Raw genomic sequence first — 13,251 nt, 5'->3', positions numbered from 1 at the left:
ATGTGCTGTATGTAGCATTTAAAAACTATTTATGTATTTACTTCAACTGTAGTTTGAGTACTTTGGGCACAGATAAGGTTTAAATGAGTTTATATATATATGTATATATATATATATATATATATATATATATATATATATATATATATATATATATGTTGTGTGTGTGTTTGTGTGTGTAACAGGTACGCAATCTGCTTCCGCAGGGGCGAAACAACAAACTTCTGTCTTACAGCGCCCTCTGATGGTTGATCTACGCCATTACACTTCCCAAACGCAGTAAAATAAAAAGGCGAGTCCTGCTGCCTGTGATGGTCATCCGTCGTTCTTCATCAGTAGGCCTGAGCTGAGCGAGCCGGGACTCTGAGGCGTGCTTAGGACCAGCAGGAACCAGGCCAGGCTGCACCGGTTCCTCGGTTTCCTCGGGAGCGGTGAGCGCCCAGCATCACTGTTGTTGTTGTTGTTGTTGTTGTTGTCGTCGCTGTTGTTGTAATTGTTGTCGCTTACCCGTCCTGCGCCCGTTAACTAGAGACGATTTGTGACTATTTTGTTGTTGGACGGGTGCAGTAACATGAGAAATGGCAGCATCCCGTTTACGGCTGCACCTCGGATGATGATGCGGTTCCATCTTAGTCCCGTATCCCCTCCCATGCTAACGCTATCCGGCTCGTCCTGCATGAAGGAACACGATGTTCGCGCCTCTCTGTCTAAATGTCGCTCTGTTCGGTGCAAAAGGGAAATTATCACAGAATCTCGGGGGTGAGAGGTTGGTGTAAACATGTCAGCGACCTGGCCGGTCATCAACAGGGTAGCAGGGAGACTGCACAGTCACTCACAGTCGAACCCTGTTACTGACTACATCATCAGAAATCGTCATCGTAACAAACACGACAGTTGCGACTTGTTTCCCGGGACTCGGAGGCTTGCATTGATATTTACACGGATGTTTGTTGTTATTGATTTTTTTTCAATTCCGATCTGATTCTGATACCAATTTCTCATTTTCTCTTGAATATTACGATCATTATTACATTTGTGGGCATAATGTGTGACGTCACATCGTTAGCCTGTCTTAATGCGGACAGTAATTATTTTTATTAGGGCAAAAAAATCAAACAAACAAACTACAATCCATACAATGCTTTTGAGTTTGAACGTATTCCAGACAGTTGATTTGACCCGTATATGAAGCATCTGTGCTGGATTCACGGTCGCAGTGCAAGCCAGGTAACAGAGAAGGGCTGGGCCATATCACGTTATCTTTAATAGGATTATTTCACACTTTTACTTTGATTCATGAACGGTTATTGTTCTACTTTTTTTTTTTTTTTTTTACTCTGTCCTTATATTTTTTTCAAACAAGTTAAAAGATTTTTCGGGGGGGGGGGTGTCAAATTGTGAATATTTTTTGACTGATGTTGCAGCTGAAACAAATAACAACATTAGACAGAGTCAACATTCTTGTGTCGTACGACACATTTGAATCAAGATAAAGTGAAAAACAAAATGCAGAATTTGACAAAGTGACATTTTCTAAATTTCCAAACCATCTAGAAAAGCTTATAAATCACTACACTACACTGAGACTTGAGCAACTGATACGGACATTTTAAAAAAAGGCCATTATCTGCTGATACCATGGAGGTCCCGGTGTTCCTGCTCATCCCTGAGCATCCTGCGCTGAAGCTTACTAGCAGCCAGGAGGTGCAGGTCTGGAGCTCTGTACTGAACCCAGCGCTGACAGAAGAGCATCGTTCTGCTTGTTTGGCATCAAAAATGATGAACAAAAAGTAGATTTCCCCCAAAAAGTTGGTGCATTCCTTCAGCAGTGGTGTTGAGCAATGCATCTTGGGAAATAATAATTGATATGTTGTATGTATTGACATTTCAACCCTGACTTGTTTTATCTCATTTCCTTCAACAGCTCAGTTTATTCCCTGTCAGCCTGTGCGTCACATTTTGTTGTTGTTGTTGTTGTTTTTTTCTTTTAAGGACAACACATCAATCCCTAACCACACTGACAACGTGACTTTGGAGCAGGTTACACTTGGGTGTCACCATGCAATCTTTGCTCACGTGCACTGCCCTCCTGTGTGTGCTGGCGGAGGCTGCGGCGGGCACTCAGAACCCCCATTCAGGTGAGAGACCAGGCTCCCGTCTGAGCTGCATAGAGGAAAAAGGTGTGAGGAGTGAAAAGAGGTCGAGGCGGCAGCGTGCTGAGTAGGTTGTGTCACAGCCTGTGGAAGCGGCGGCCTATTGAGTTGCCTGCGAGAGCGCATGCTGTGTTTTTAAGAGATTCAAGGAGATGAGTTGATGACTCGGCTTTACAGGCAATCAGCGATGCTGCATGTTTGTTCATATATTACACTTCAACTCATTTCCAAAGTTATTAGATAAAACATTTCAGGATTTCAAGATGATACATCTCCAAGATAATTATTACTAGCAATTCCCGCATCAGTATCAGGCTGCAACTGATTGCACGCTCCATAATGAATTGTTTTGCAGTTGTTTGCTTGTGTAATTGCATAATCTCTTGGTTTATGAAATGACTGAAAATAGTTGGAGAATTCATTATCTTTTCGGTGGCGCCAAATCCCATTTTCAGATAACTTGTTTTGTCTGAACAAATCCCTCAGTCCAAATATATTCAGCTGAAAATACTTGCTGCTTCTTTTCTTGTTGATCGACTGAACAGTGAAAGGATGGTTCTCTCCCATCGTAAATCACCACTGGGGTCGGTTGCTTATAAATTCTGAGATTGTTTCCTGCTTATTGATTCCTGCTTGGAATCCAAATTACAATTTCCAACTCTAAATTTGAATCTTTTTTTTTTTTCAAAGCTTTGTGTACACCACTCATCTCCAGACAGCTCGATCTAAATTTGAGTGACGTTCACACCGTTACCTTCCTGCAGCAACTGCCAGATTTCTGGGAGTGAGACTTCTTCTAAATGTTGGACGTGCGTTTATCTGTGCGTGTGTGTGTGTGTGTGTGTGTGTGTGTGTGTGTGTGTGTTGAAGGATCCTTTCAATCTGAGCCTTTAAGCGGCAAAACACTCACTTTTACTGGATGTACTATGACATGGACTTTGGATTTCTGTGCAGGCTTTTCCCAGTTGCAGGAAATAGTGTTCTCTGTCAACATTTAGATGGATTCCTTTTTCTTTTTGTCCGCATTCAAAATTTAAACCAACAAAGATGATAGAAGACAAAGATGGCAAGAAGATAAAAGATATGTTTAGGCAATACTTCACCCATAAAGTGTACTTTGCCCTTCAAATACTCACATTAGTTGTATTAAGCTCACACAGATTCAAGATCAAGTATCACCCACATCCTCTTTATCCAGCTGTATGCTCAGTAATACACACACTGATTTGAGCGAATAACACATTTCCACTTTGGTGTGATGAACTGAAAGATTATAGTTAATTTTGTTTTAGCTCAAAGTGTGTGTGGATTACTGAGCACACACCCTGATAAAAAGATACCGATTATGCTGGATGATTTGCTTGAGAGTGTGTTAACGCACATCTTTGGACAACTTTCTTGTTTTGTTGTTAAAGCTGGTGTTTTGACTGTCAGTTATTATTAGCTTCCTGCTAAATTTATTCGGCTGGTTCTTTCCGCATTCTGCACTCATAAAGAAGCAATGCAGGTGGAAAAAGTATCTTTGTAGGCTAAAGACACCTATTTGTAAGTATCTAAAAGGCAAAATACACTATTTGAGTAAGGTATTGCTTTAATACAGTGAACCTATGACTCTCCCTCCAGTCTTCTTGGACAAGCAGCAGGCGAGTTCGTTGATCTCTCGTCAAAAGCGGGACGTCGATGGCAGTAATCCGGCTCAGTCCTCCACTCTGGAGAAGGTTTGCATGGAGAGGGTGTGCACCTACGAGCAGGCTAGAGTGTTCTTCCAGGACTCATACCGCACAGTGAGCTCTTCCGTATTTCTTTCTGTTGTTCTTGTTGCGCTTGTTTCAGAGAAAGCACTCTGAAGCTTCAACCGTGCACCTCTCACACTCTGTTTTGTCTTCCAGGACATCTTCTGGTCCGTCTACGTTGGTAAGTGCCGTCTTTTTTCCCCATCACTGTGTTGCAATTAGTTGTACTACATATTCTTATAGATTTCCTGTCTGCTTAGATGGAGACCAGTGCGCTGAGAATCCTTGCAAGAATGGCGCCTTGTGTTCAGACAGTGTTGGGGGCTACGACTGCGTCTGCAAGTCAGGTTTCACGGGGGTTCACTGTGAAACAGGTGAGGGGTCGATGTTGGCATTTCATGTTCACGGTGTGTTTGAGTACTAACTGCCTAAATCTCCAGACAAGACTCTGTGCACCCTGGAAAAGAACGAAGGCTGCTCCCATTTCTGTAAACCGGGCTACACGTCCTACGAGTGTTCCTGCGCCAGGGGATGGAAGCTCAGCACCACTAAGAAAGACAAGTGTGTGCCTGCAGGTGCGCGATCAACGCGGCTTCATCGTGATGTCTGTTTCCTGCATAAAAATAGAAGGACTTTACTTAATACAAGAAAGTAATCAAAGCCTTCTCACAATCTTTTAGTCAGTCGTCCCTGCGGTCAGCTGAACACCATGGTGGGTCTCTGGGATGCCAGATATTCCAGCAACATGGGCAGTGGCTTTCAGGGCCTTGCCTGTACCTCCACCGAGTGTCCCTGGCAGGCAAGAACGCACATTACAGATATTTTTCACAACTGAAAATTGTATTCAAAGGTCTCTGGATAGTGATGCAGGTTCACATTATTCATTATTGTACGCAATTATTGAAGACTTTTTAAAGAAAGGATTGATGGAAATGACAAATCTTTAAAAAAAAAAGTATACTCACTTATGTTGCATCAAACCATGTAGCTTGTCACTGATTTTAGTGAACTCTGCGCAGGTAAATTTTGAAGTGGATTTCGCTGTTGTCATTTTGTTTTTTTAATGCACAAACAGATTTTCTTTTTTTTGTATTTCAGCGAATATACGGTCATGGAAAGTTTCCTCCCGTGAGATGGAAACACCTGATCAGATTCAGGATTTTGATTCTGACCTTTAACCTCTCCAATTTGAGGGGATCTTTAATAACAGAATGAAGGAAGAGACATGGAATCCGGCTCAGAAAGAAGGAGAAAAACCGTTGAACCCGATGTCCATGTTACAGGAAACATTTGCATCTCCTCCCTCTGAAATGCCTGCTGCTACGCACCTGGAAAGAAACCCGTCTGTTGTCATGATGGTTCTTTTTGCAGGCTCTCCTGAGGTCTCCTCCCCAGTCTGAGGGTTTCTGTAGCGGAGTCATTCTGAAGGAGAACCTGGTCTTGACTACAGCTCAGTGTGCCAACAAATACAGGTCCTTCCATGTGGTTGTTGGTGAGCGGAAAAATTACGCAATCATACCTTTGCTATTATTTTTATTGATATTGCTTCTACTCATAGCAACATTAACAACTAGATCAGAGTTACTCATCTTCGCTAATTTATGTTAATAATCTCATCTGAAGGACTGCTGTGAATTCAGTAGCACACTGCTAAAAAAAAGACAACAATGTACATTCAGTTTTGAAAGCTCTGTAAAAATGTTGTTTTGCTACATCCAGACCTATACGTTCCCTGCATGACTGCAGCGGAATTGGCACATTTATTGTTTCTGGAAATGCAAAAAGTACAGAGTAAGTTTGTCGCTACAGGGAGACACGCCATCAAATTGAATTCCATTTTGGATTTATTTATATCAAATTCTTCATATGTAGCAGTTTATGTCATTGTTACATGTGCCAACACAGTATTCAGAGTTTACGCAAAATGTTTTGTGTTAAAAAAAAAAAAAGAGAGATTTTATGTATGAAATCTAAAAGCAGTCAAAACATAGAGGAGTAAGACTGTGTCTCCTAGTTTAGAGCTCTAAAAGATTTTGGACTGAGCTGCACTGCCATATTTTTATGGCGTGACAGTTTTTTTTGTTTTTCAAATGCAAATGTTTGAGCTCGACTGTCAGGAACACATCCCTCTGAAGGTCCTCTCATTTCTTCTTCCTCAGACAAGCGTACTATCGCTCAGGCGTCTGGGGAGCAGATAAAGGTGGTAAAAAAAATTCACCACCATCCTCGTTATGTGGAAGGTCGCGCTGAAAATGACTTGGCTGTGCTTGAGCTTCGTGACCGAATCATCTTCGCGAAAGACGTGTTTGCTGCCTGCCTGCCTGAAAGAGACTTTGCGGAGAACATCCTGATGAGGGAAGAGTTGCCCGCCGTCATCTCGGGTTGGAAAAAGCCCTCAGAGCTTTCTGATTTACAGGGTCCGCTTACCTTCAACCACTTGGCATACAGCCCTCTTCCTCAATGTTTAGAGTCTCACGGCAATGTGATGACCAATAAAATGGGCTGCACCCGTCCTCGGGCCAATGCTGACTGCACCATGAGCTCCGGCAGCCCCCTGCTCACTCTGTACGGGGAGGCGTTCTTCCTCACCGGGGTGGTCAGCCAGCCACCAGGGGCCGACTGCATCAAAGGCTACATCTTCCAGAAAGTTTCACGCCACCTTGGCTGGCTTCAGCCATTTATGAGCTCCCCATAGGTGAAGGAGTGGGGGAGGTGGTGATAGGAGGACATGGAGGTTGTTGAAAATATAGAGCAGTGCAGGTAAATACACATATAATCCAAACAGGGAATCACATTAACATTTCCATACTCTGGCTGAATGTTACAATTAGTTTTTCTTTGTTGCCTTTAAATAATACCCAAAACTATATATATCCTCCATCTGCTTCTCATCTTCATATGTGGACTTCCTCATTCATCCACAAGGGGACTCCCTTTTAAAATAAAGAAGGGAAACACCTCCTGTATGTTCCTATTAGGGGTGTCCCAATCCAGCTCATGATTTGATCGTGATTATTAAATACTGTCTCCCGATATTGATTTGATATGCTGATACAGAGCTGCGCAGTGCACACAATCCGATCCGCTGTTTATGAAAATACCTGAGAGTCAGAGATACCTGAGAGTTCAGATGGGATCGGGACATCCTTAGTAACCATGAAACACAAGGTCCCAAACCGCAGGAGAAGCAGTGACTTTTTCAGCATGTCTTCTGTGTTGTTGACATATCCCTCCTAATAAGTATGTCCTTCTTTTTGTGTGACTGATGTCATTGATGTGCACCTTGTAGCATTCCAGTTATTCACTGTTCGATGAATGTAATAAACCCTAACACCACATCTGTTGTCCTTTCTCTACTCCTTAGTTAGCATATGCCAATGAGCTTTAAATACAACATAGGGAGTTTTAAAGACTGAGAATCGGCTTTATATTTTCTACATTTTTCCAAAAAAAATCTGATTACACTGATTATAATACGGTATCTTGGATTGTTGTGTCACAGGAAGAGGAACTGGCTACTTTGAAAGTATTTTTTTCAAAAGAGACCAGTGATTGAAGTTTGTCCTCAGAGATTGCCCTCCATTATAAAATGCCGTGTGGGGAATTTTTTTTCATTAAAATCTACCAGCAAAAAAAGAAATGAAAGATCAGTCGAGACAAGACCACAGTGGCTTGAATTCAATTTCTTTATCTTACTGAAATGCTACTTAAATGGATGATGAAAAATGATTTTGAGACAAATACTTGGCAAGACTTTGGTTTTAGTGGTGAGATGCAATTTGACTAAAAAGAAATTTCTGCCTCCCAGTGGACGTCCAGCGGAAGTGGGAGTGATCTCGAGCCATACGGTATCTGGGATCCATGAGTGTGCGTAGTTTGTTGAAAACCATCCTACGGAGGTAAAAGTCAGCAGGACTGAGCTCTGTGAACGTTGCTGACATGTCTCCATCCATACCAGACCAAATTGTACGTTAGTGTGGGTCAAAGGGCAAACACAAGACATTGTCTTCCTAAAAGCTTAGCCAACATTAGTAATAATCACATAAAAAGAAAATGTTTTCATCGAACATTTAAAGAATTGTTTGAAAGATGTGAAATCATTTCAATTAATTTCCCTATTAGACAAAATATTTTAACTGCAACATTCGGAGGATGTGCTTGATCTCTAAAAATATTTTCCCTCGACCAATATTATTACATGTTTTAGAGAACATTTTGACTCCCTGTCCAGGAAGCTCATTCTGGGAACAAATTAAAAACTTATTGCTGAAGCTCAAATTATTCTGTTAGCATTTTCAAACCAAAAACATTCTAACCAAGTAAGATTCAAAATGTTATGTATATTTTTTTTTAAATATTATTCAAGATTTTATGCAGTCTAATAACATCTTTAAAATGCACGTTTGACTTCAAATAAAATACTTTTTAAAAACTAATTCACATTTTATGGAAGGTAAGTTTTGAAGCGCGGGCACCTGTTTGATACTGTTAGACCCGGGCGAGCAGCACACCTTACCAGTGTATGACCAGTTTGGACTGAAAGTGCCACTCTGCTGCCAATTTATGATAAGATGGCCTTCTGCATTTTTCTCTCACAATAAAGAATAAAAGCATCAACAGGGATTTACAATACATTTTTTTTTAAAATTGTAACATCTGTCTTTTGTACTTTGGGCAGCCCTGATCTAGACTGAGAGGCAGGCAGATGTTACTAAACATGCTGATACCCATCACTTGTACAAACACACACAGATTTTGAACATTCCAATCCTCAGATTGACGTGTACCTTTAAGATGACTCAAAACATTCATTTCCTTTCTGTCCAAGACACACGATAGCTAGCCCTCGCCGTCACATACCCCTGTGTTGTCTGGCAACATTTTCCCACAGACACTGGCCCTCAGCAGTCTTCTCACAGCCTCCCTGGTGAACAAGGCCAGCACCATGTCATGCAGGGAGAGAATAGGAGAGGCCTTAGAATGGGCAAGAAAAAGGGTAAGAGACGCCAAACTACAAAAACCTGGCCTGCCACTTTTGATCGGGTGCTTGAAAAGAACAGCTCGGAAAGCTGGGGGCCCACGTTAGCTGTTGCCATGGTACTCACCAAGGAGATGGTTCCTTGTTCCCAAAAATGGCTGCGCTCCTTTACTGGGCCGTCCAGTGGAGATTAATTTGAGTGGCGCTCCTTCCTTCCTGAGTCTGGTCCCACTCTCTGGTCCTGCCAGCTCCATTTATATGCTCAAGCGTACATATACACAGGGACACACAACAACACACACACTCAGCCAGGTAGCAAATATAATCTTCATCTGCCCCAAGCTACTGAATTCAAGTCATGTTTAATATGTCACTCAGATATCGCTGTTTGGGTTGCATTTTATTCCTTGAATCAAGTCTAAAATCTGAGCAAATGTGGAGGAGAGAACGTGACGTGAATACTGAGGGTGGGGGGTTGGTTGGGCTTGGGGTTTGGGGTTTTGGGGGGGGCTCGTTTGACAAGATGAGAAAGCAAAGAGCTGAGATGGGAAAGCGCTTATAAATGAAGAGCAGGGACACACAACAGGACCTGGGATTTGTGACGTTGACACAGAGAGAAGTCAGTCACTGTGGACTGATGGGACTGCAGTGTATTAGAGATGAATGAAAAGCCCTTGGAGAGAGACATTAGGGGCCATTACTGATGGAGGAGGGAAGAGAAAAGCACTTAATGTCATAGCTTTCAGTCTGCACAAATCAAAAGTTACTAGTTCTGGGTAAGACAGCTGCAAAAAAAAACCCAAAATCTAAGAAAGAGTTGATATAGTTGAATTGTACAACAATATGCCAGTCTTGTGGGTACATCTGGCTGCTGCCCCACTAAATAAATAATCCCTCACTCTCATCAAACCTAAAAACATAGCTTCATGCTGTGACCTCAAATCCTCCCCACACTGTGTGAGTGTGTTGCATGTTTACATACATGCTTTTTTGTGTATTGTGAGTCTGGGGGAGTGACATCAAATGGCAGACATTGGGATGGATTATCTGTCTGTGTGGTGTCTGATTCCACATAGGGGGTTAGCAGGATGTCTGAGAGTGCTGTGGATGCATGTGTGTGTGTGTGTGTGTGTGTGTGTGTGTGTGTGTGTGTGTGTGTGTGTGTATGTGTGCACATGTGTGTGTGCACATGCGCGCTGCTATTTGTTAAGGCATGCCTATGATCTTGCCCAATAATCCCCCTCCCTAAAATCCATGTGCCCAATCTTTTCTTCTTTCAGGACTTATCAGATGGAGGCTCTGCAGTCAGACTGGGTGATAAAGCCTCTCCCCTCCATCCCACCCCGCTTCACCCAAACTATGCCCCATGCCAGACAGAGCTGCTTCCACTTGGTTGGGTAATTGTGCATGAGGGTGGAGGTAACACAGAAACTCGAGAGGTTAGGAATGAAGTGGCTGATGGAGAGAGGGGAAGACAGGCTGTGGGCTTTATGTAACTTGGCGGTAACTCTCCCTGCTACGGCCATGCTTGCGGCTCAAAATGTTCAAAGTTAGCAATCTCACATGATCATGACGACTTTCCTAGTATGCTTTTGTTAAAGCGAGACTGTAACTCCTGCATCACGTCTTTTTTTTTACTCCAAATTGGAGGAAGAGCCAGCCACATATATTTAGATTGAAACTAATAGTCATTAATGGTTAACAACAGCTATAGCAACAAAAATGGCCATTAATAAACTCTAAATTTTATATCCAGTAAAATCTACATCTTTATCCAGCTGCGTGCTCAGTCATATATGATAATATATGAATAAGTGCCATTAGCCGCTGTTAGCTCCAAGCTTAATCTACATGACCAGTTCTTTTCTGATTTCTGGAGTCAAAAATAAGCAACGCAGGAGAGTAGAACGGATCTCTGTGAGAATCTATTTGTGAATACTTGAGAGGAAAAAATATTTTTGGGGGGTAAAGTATCAACTTAGACATTAATTTATGTTCATCAGCTTTATTTTAACATGCTAAAGTTAGCAGCAAGCATGAAAAAAAATGAAACTGATGATAATGTCAATGGTTTTGCAAGTAAATCAAATAACTAATGCAATTAATATTGAGGCGGACACTCCTGTGTTTCTGCAACATGACACCAATCTTTAAGGTTAAGACGTTTCACTCACAGCATAGTGTCATGGTGCCACTGGAGGAAAGGTCAGGGGATTATTTAAAGCTAGAGTGTGTGACTTTAACATGAACATTCAGACCCCTAGACAAACAAGTTCACACAGTGCTGATTATTCCTCCGATGAATTTCTTTGTTCATTCATGGTTTCGTTCATTTTCTATACTGTTTATCCAGCACATGGTCAACAGTGACGGATGTCAATCCCAGCAGACCCGGGGCACAAGGTGAGGTACACACCAAACTTGCCTGCCAACCACAGTCTTGGCATAAAGAGACAGACAACCATTCACACTCACTTTCTATTTACCTACTAAATACCTACTACCTACTACTACCTACTACCTATTTACTGTTGCCAAGTAACTCAACTTGATGGTTTTTGTTCTGTGGGGTGCTAGTGATATATTTATACCTACTTATATTTATGATCAACATTTCAGCCCAAAACTGTTATTAGTCTATCAGGTACTAGTTGTTACATACTTGAATCTATGTGGACATTTTTTTCATCTCGCTTCATTTCTCTGCGGTGAATCCAGACAAACTTGTTGCTGGAAGCTAATGGAGACTGGAGATTAACAAGAGTGAAACTATACACTATGTTTTTTTTGTTGTTTTTTTTTAACAAACTCTCAATGACACCGTCCGCTATATTATGAGTGGTCTTTATCCAGTCGTATGCTCAATACTCAACGCTTGCATGAAAAAGTATCCCGTCATTCAAAGGAAGGGAGAAAACTAGGGCCAGTACTGGTGATGGTCAACTGGTGATGCGTTTTCTTGTTGAGGAGCACTCAAGGACAAGAAGGGGCTGAAGTCAGTCAATGCTAGCGCTCTAAATAAGGCTGGTATTTGTAAAAGCAGGTTCTTTGGTGCAAAAATAATAATTACGTCATCATTTGATCATAAATAATTACCTCATCATATGATCAGTCAGCTGTTGTTTGCATGAAAAGATTTGAGAGACAAACAAGCTCAGCCTAACTCATACATACATGGTTGACCTCTTGCAGAAGATGACCATGAACAGCCATACAAAATATCATGGGACTCCTCTGAGTACATGAAGTTGAGATATGATAGTCTGGACCAAAAATGTCGAAACTCCATGCTGCACGTGTTTCATTACTCAAGTGTATAAAACCTCCTTGAAATATGTTCTGTGTAGCCTCACAAAGAAGACAAATGGGCCAGAAGACAACTTGTTGTTCGCTGTGTTCTGCTGATAAAAAAAAGAGCATCCTTATCCACTTCTGATCATAACCAGTCCTGGTCATCCAGACGGACTATAACAAGGGTTTGCCACTTGCAAGCATACAGTCACAATGAATGGATGACAGAAGAGGAAGGTAAATCCTGGGACCGCCTTTATTCCACTGACCTCACCCTGACCTTCCGAGGGTTAAATCCTATTTAGAGGCATTGAGAAACAGGAGCAGCTGACAGAATGGTCTCTAAGGCCCAACAGATGAAAACAAGAGTGCTGTGGTCCATGTGGCCATTTTTGAAGAGGTCAGATAAGACCTGTGTGGGTGCACATGCATTAATATGCATGTTCTCTGTTCTATCCCTTGTGTATTATAGCCTGTGCTCCAGTGTGTGTGTGCAGTATTTCTTTAAGTTGACCTGATGAGTTCACACTCAGATGACCTTTCATATCTACCATCCACCTGTGGGGCTATGCTACTTCAAAAGGTCATGACCTCTTTAGGTTCTCAGCATTGTGAGCAGCCAGGCTTTAAGTCATTGTAGTAGATCACCCTGCTACCTTCATTACCTCCGGATTAAAATGTGTTTGTTAATGAGAAAACCAATAGAGTTAGCGAAGAGTTTGTTACCTTAAAAACAGAACTTAAAACAACAAAACTTAGCTGGTTGGCTGTTAGCTAACTTGGCCCTAAACTAAAAATAAAACTGAACTAAAAACAGAACAATCAAAGGAAATACAACTGAGCTGAAACTCATGATGGCCAAAACTGACTGAAAAGCATCAGGCAACAGGATGATGCGTACTTTGTTGACGTAGTGTGGCTGTATGGTAGCAAAGATGGTACTATCCCCTTTGAGACCAATAATAAAACTTTTTCTAACTTCCTCTAGGGTGTGCTACAAAATTATTAGCCTCCACTCTGTGTTCCTTTCAATGATTTCATTGATATTCTTTCCTTTGCAAAACACTTCACACACAAGCCCAAGCTGTTTACAACT

The 13,251-nt window shown here is 41.8% G+C and overlaps 1 protein-coding gene across 1 annotated transcript; it reads left to right on the top strand.

Annotated features, from left to right (window-relative positions):
• Window positions 1-258: 258 nt before the first annotated feature.
• Window positions 259-7,224, top strand: proza (protein Z, vitamin K-dependent plasma glycoprotein a). The gene is made up of 9 exons (XM_086185744.1): window positions 259-431; window positions 1,993-2,138; window positions 3,777-3,937; window positions 4,043-4,067; window positions 4,147-4,260; window positions 4,327-4,461; window positions 4,567-4,685; window positions 5,258-5,378; window positions 6,046-7,224. Exons 2-9 carry the CDS (start codon window positions 2,060-2,062, stop codon window positions 6,579-6,581), a joined length of 1,290 nt encoding a protein of 429 aa, XP_086041870.1. The 5' UTR covers window positions 259-431; window positions 1,993-2,059; the 3' UTR covers window positions 6,582-7,224.
• The last annotated feature ends 6,027 nt before the right edge of the window (window positions 7,225-13,251 follow it).

The sequence above is a fragment of the Aulostomus chinensis genome, chromosome 18 (genome assembly GCF_037954235.1).
Source record: "Aulostomus chinensis isolate RoL2024-O1b breed Wild chromosome 18, RoL_Achi_v1.0, whole genome shotgun sequence".
In the NCBI taxonomy this organism is placed as follows: Eukaryota; Metazoa; Chordata; class Actinopteri; order Syngnathiformes; family Aulostomidae; genus Aulostomus; species Aulostomus chinensis.
This window is presented reverse-complemented; position numbering and strand designations above follow the sequence as displayed.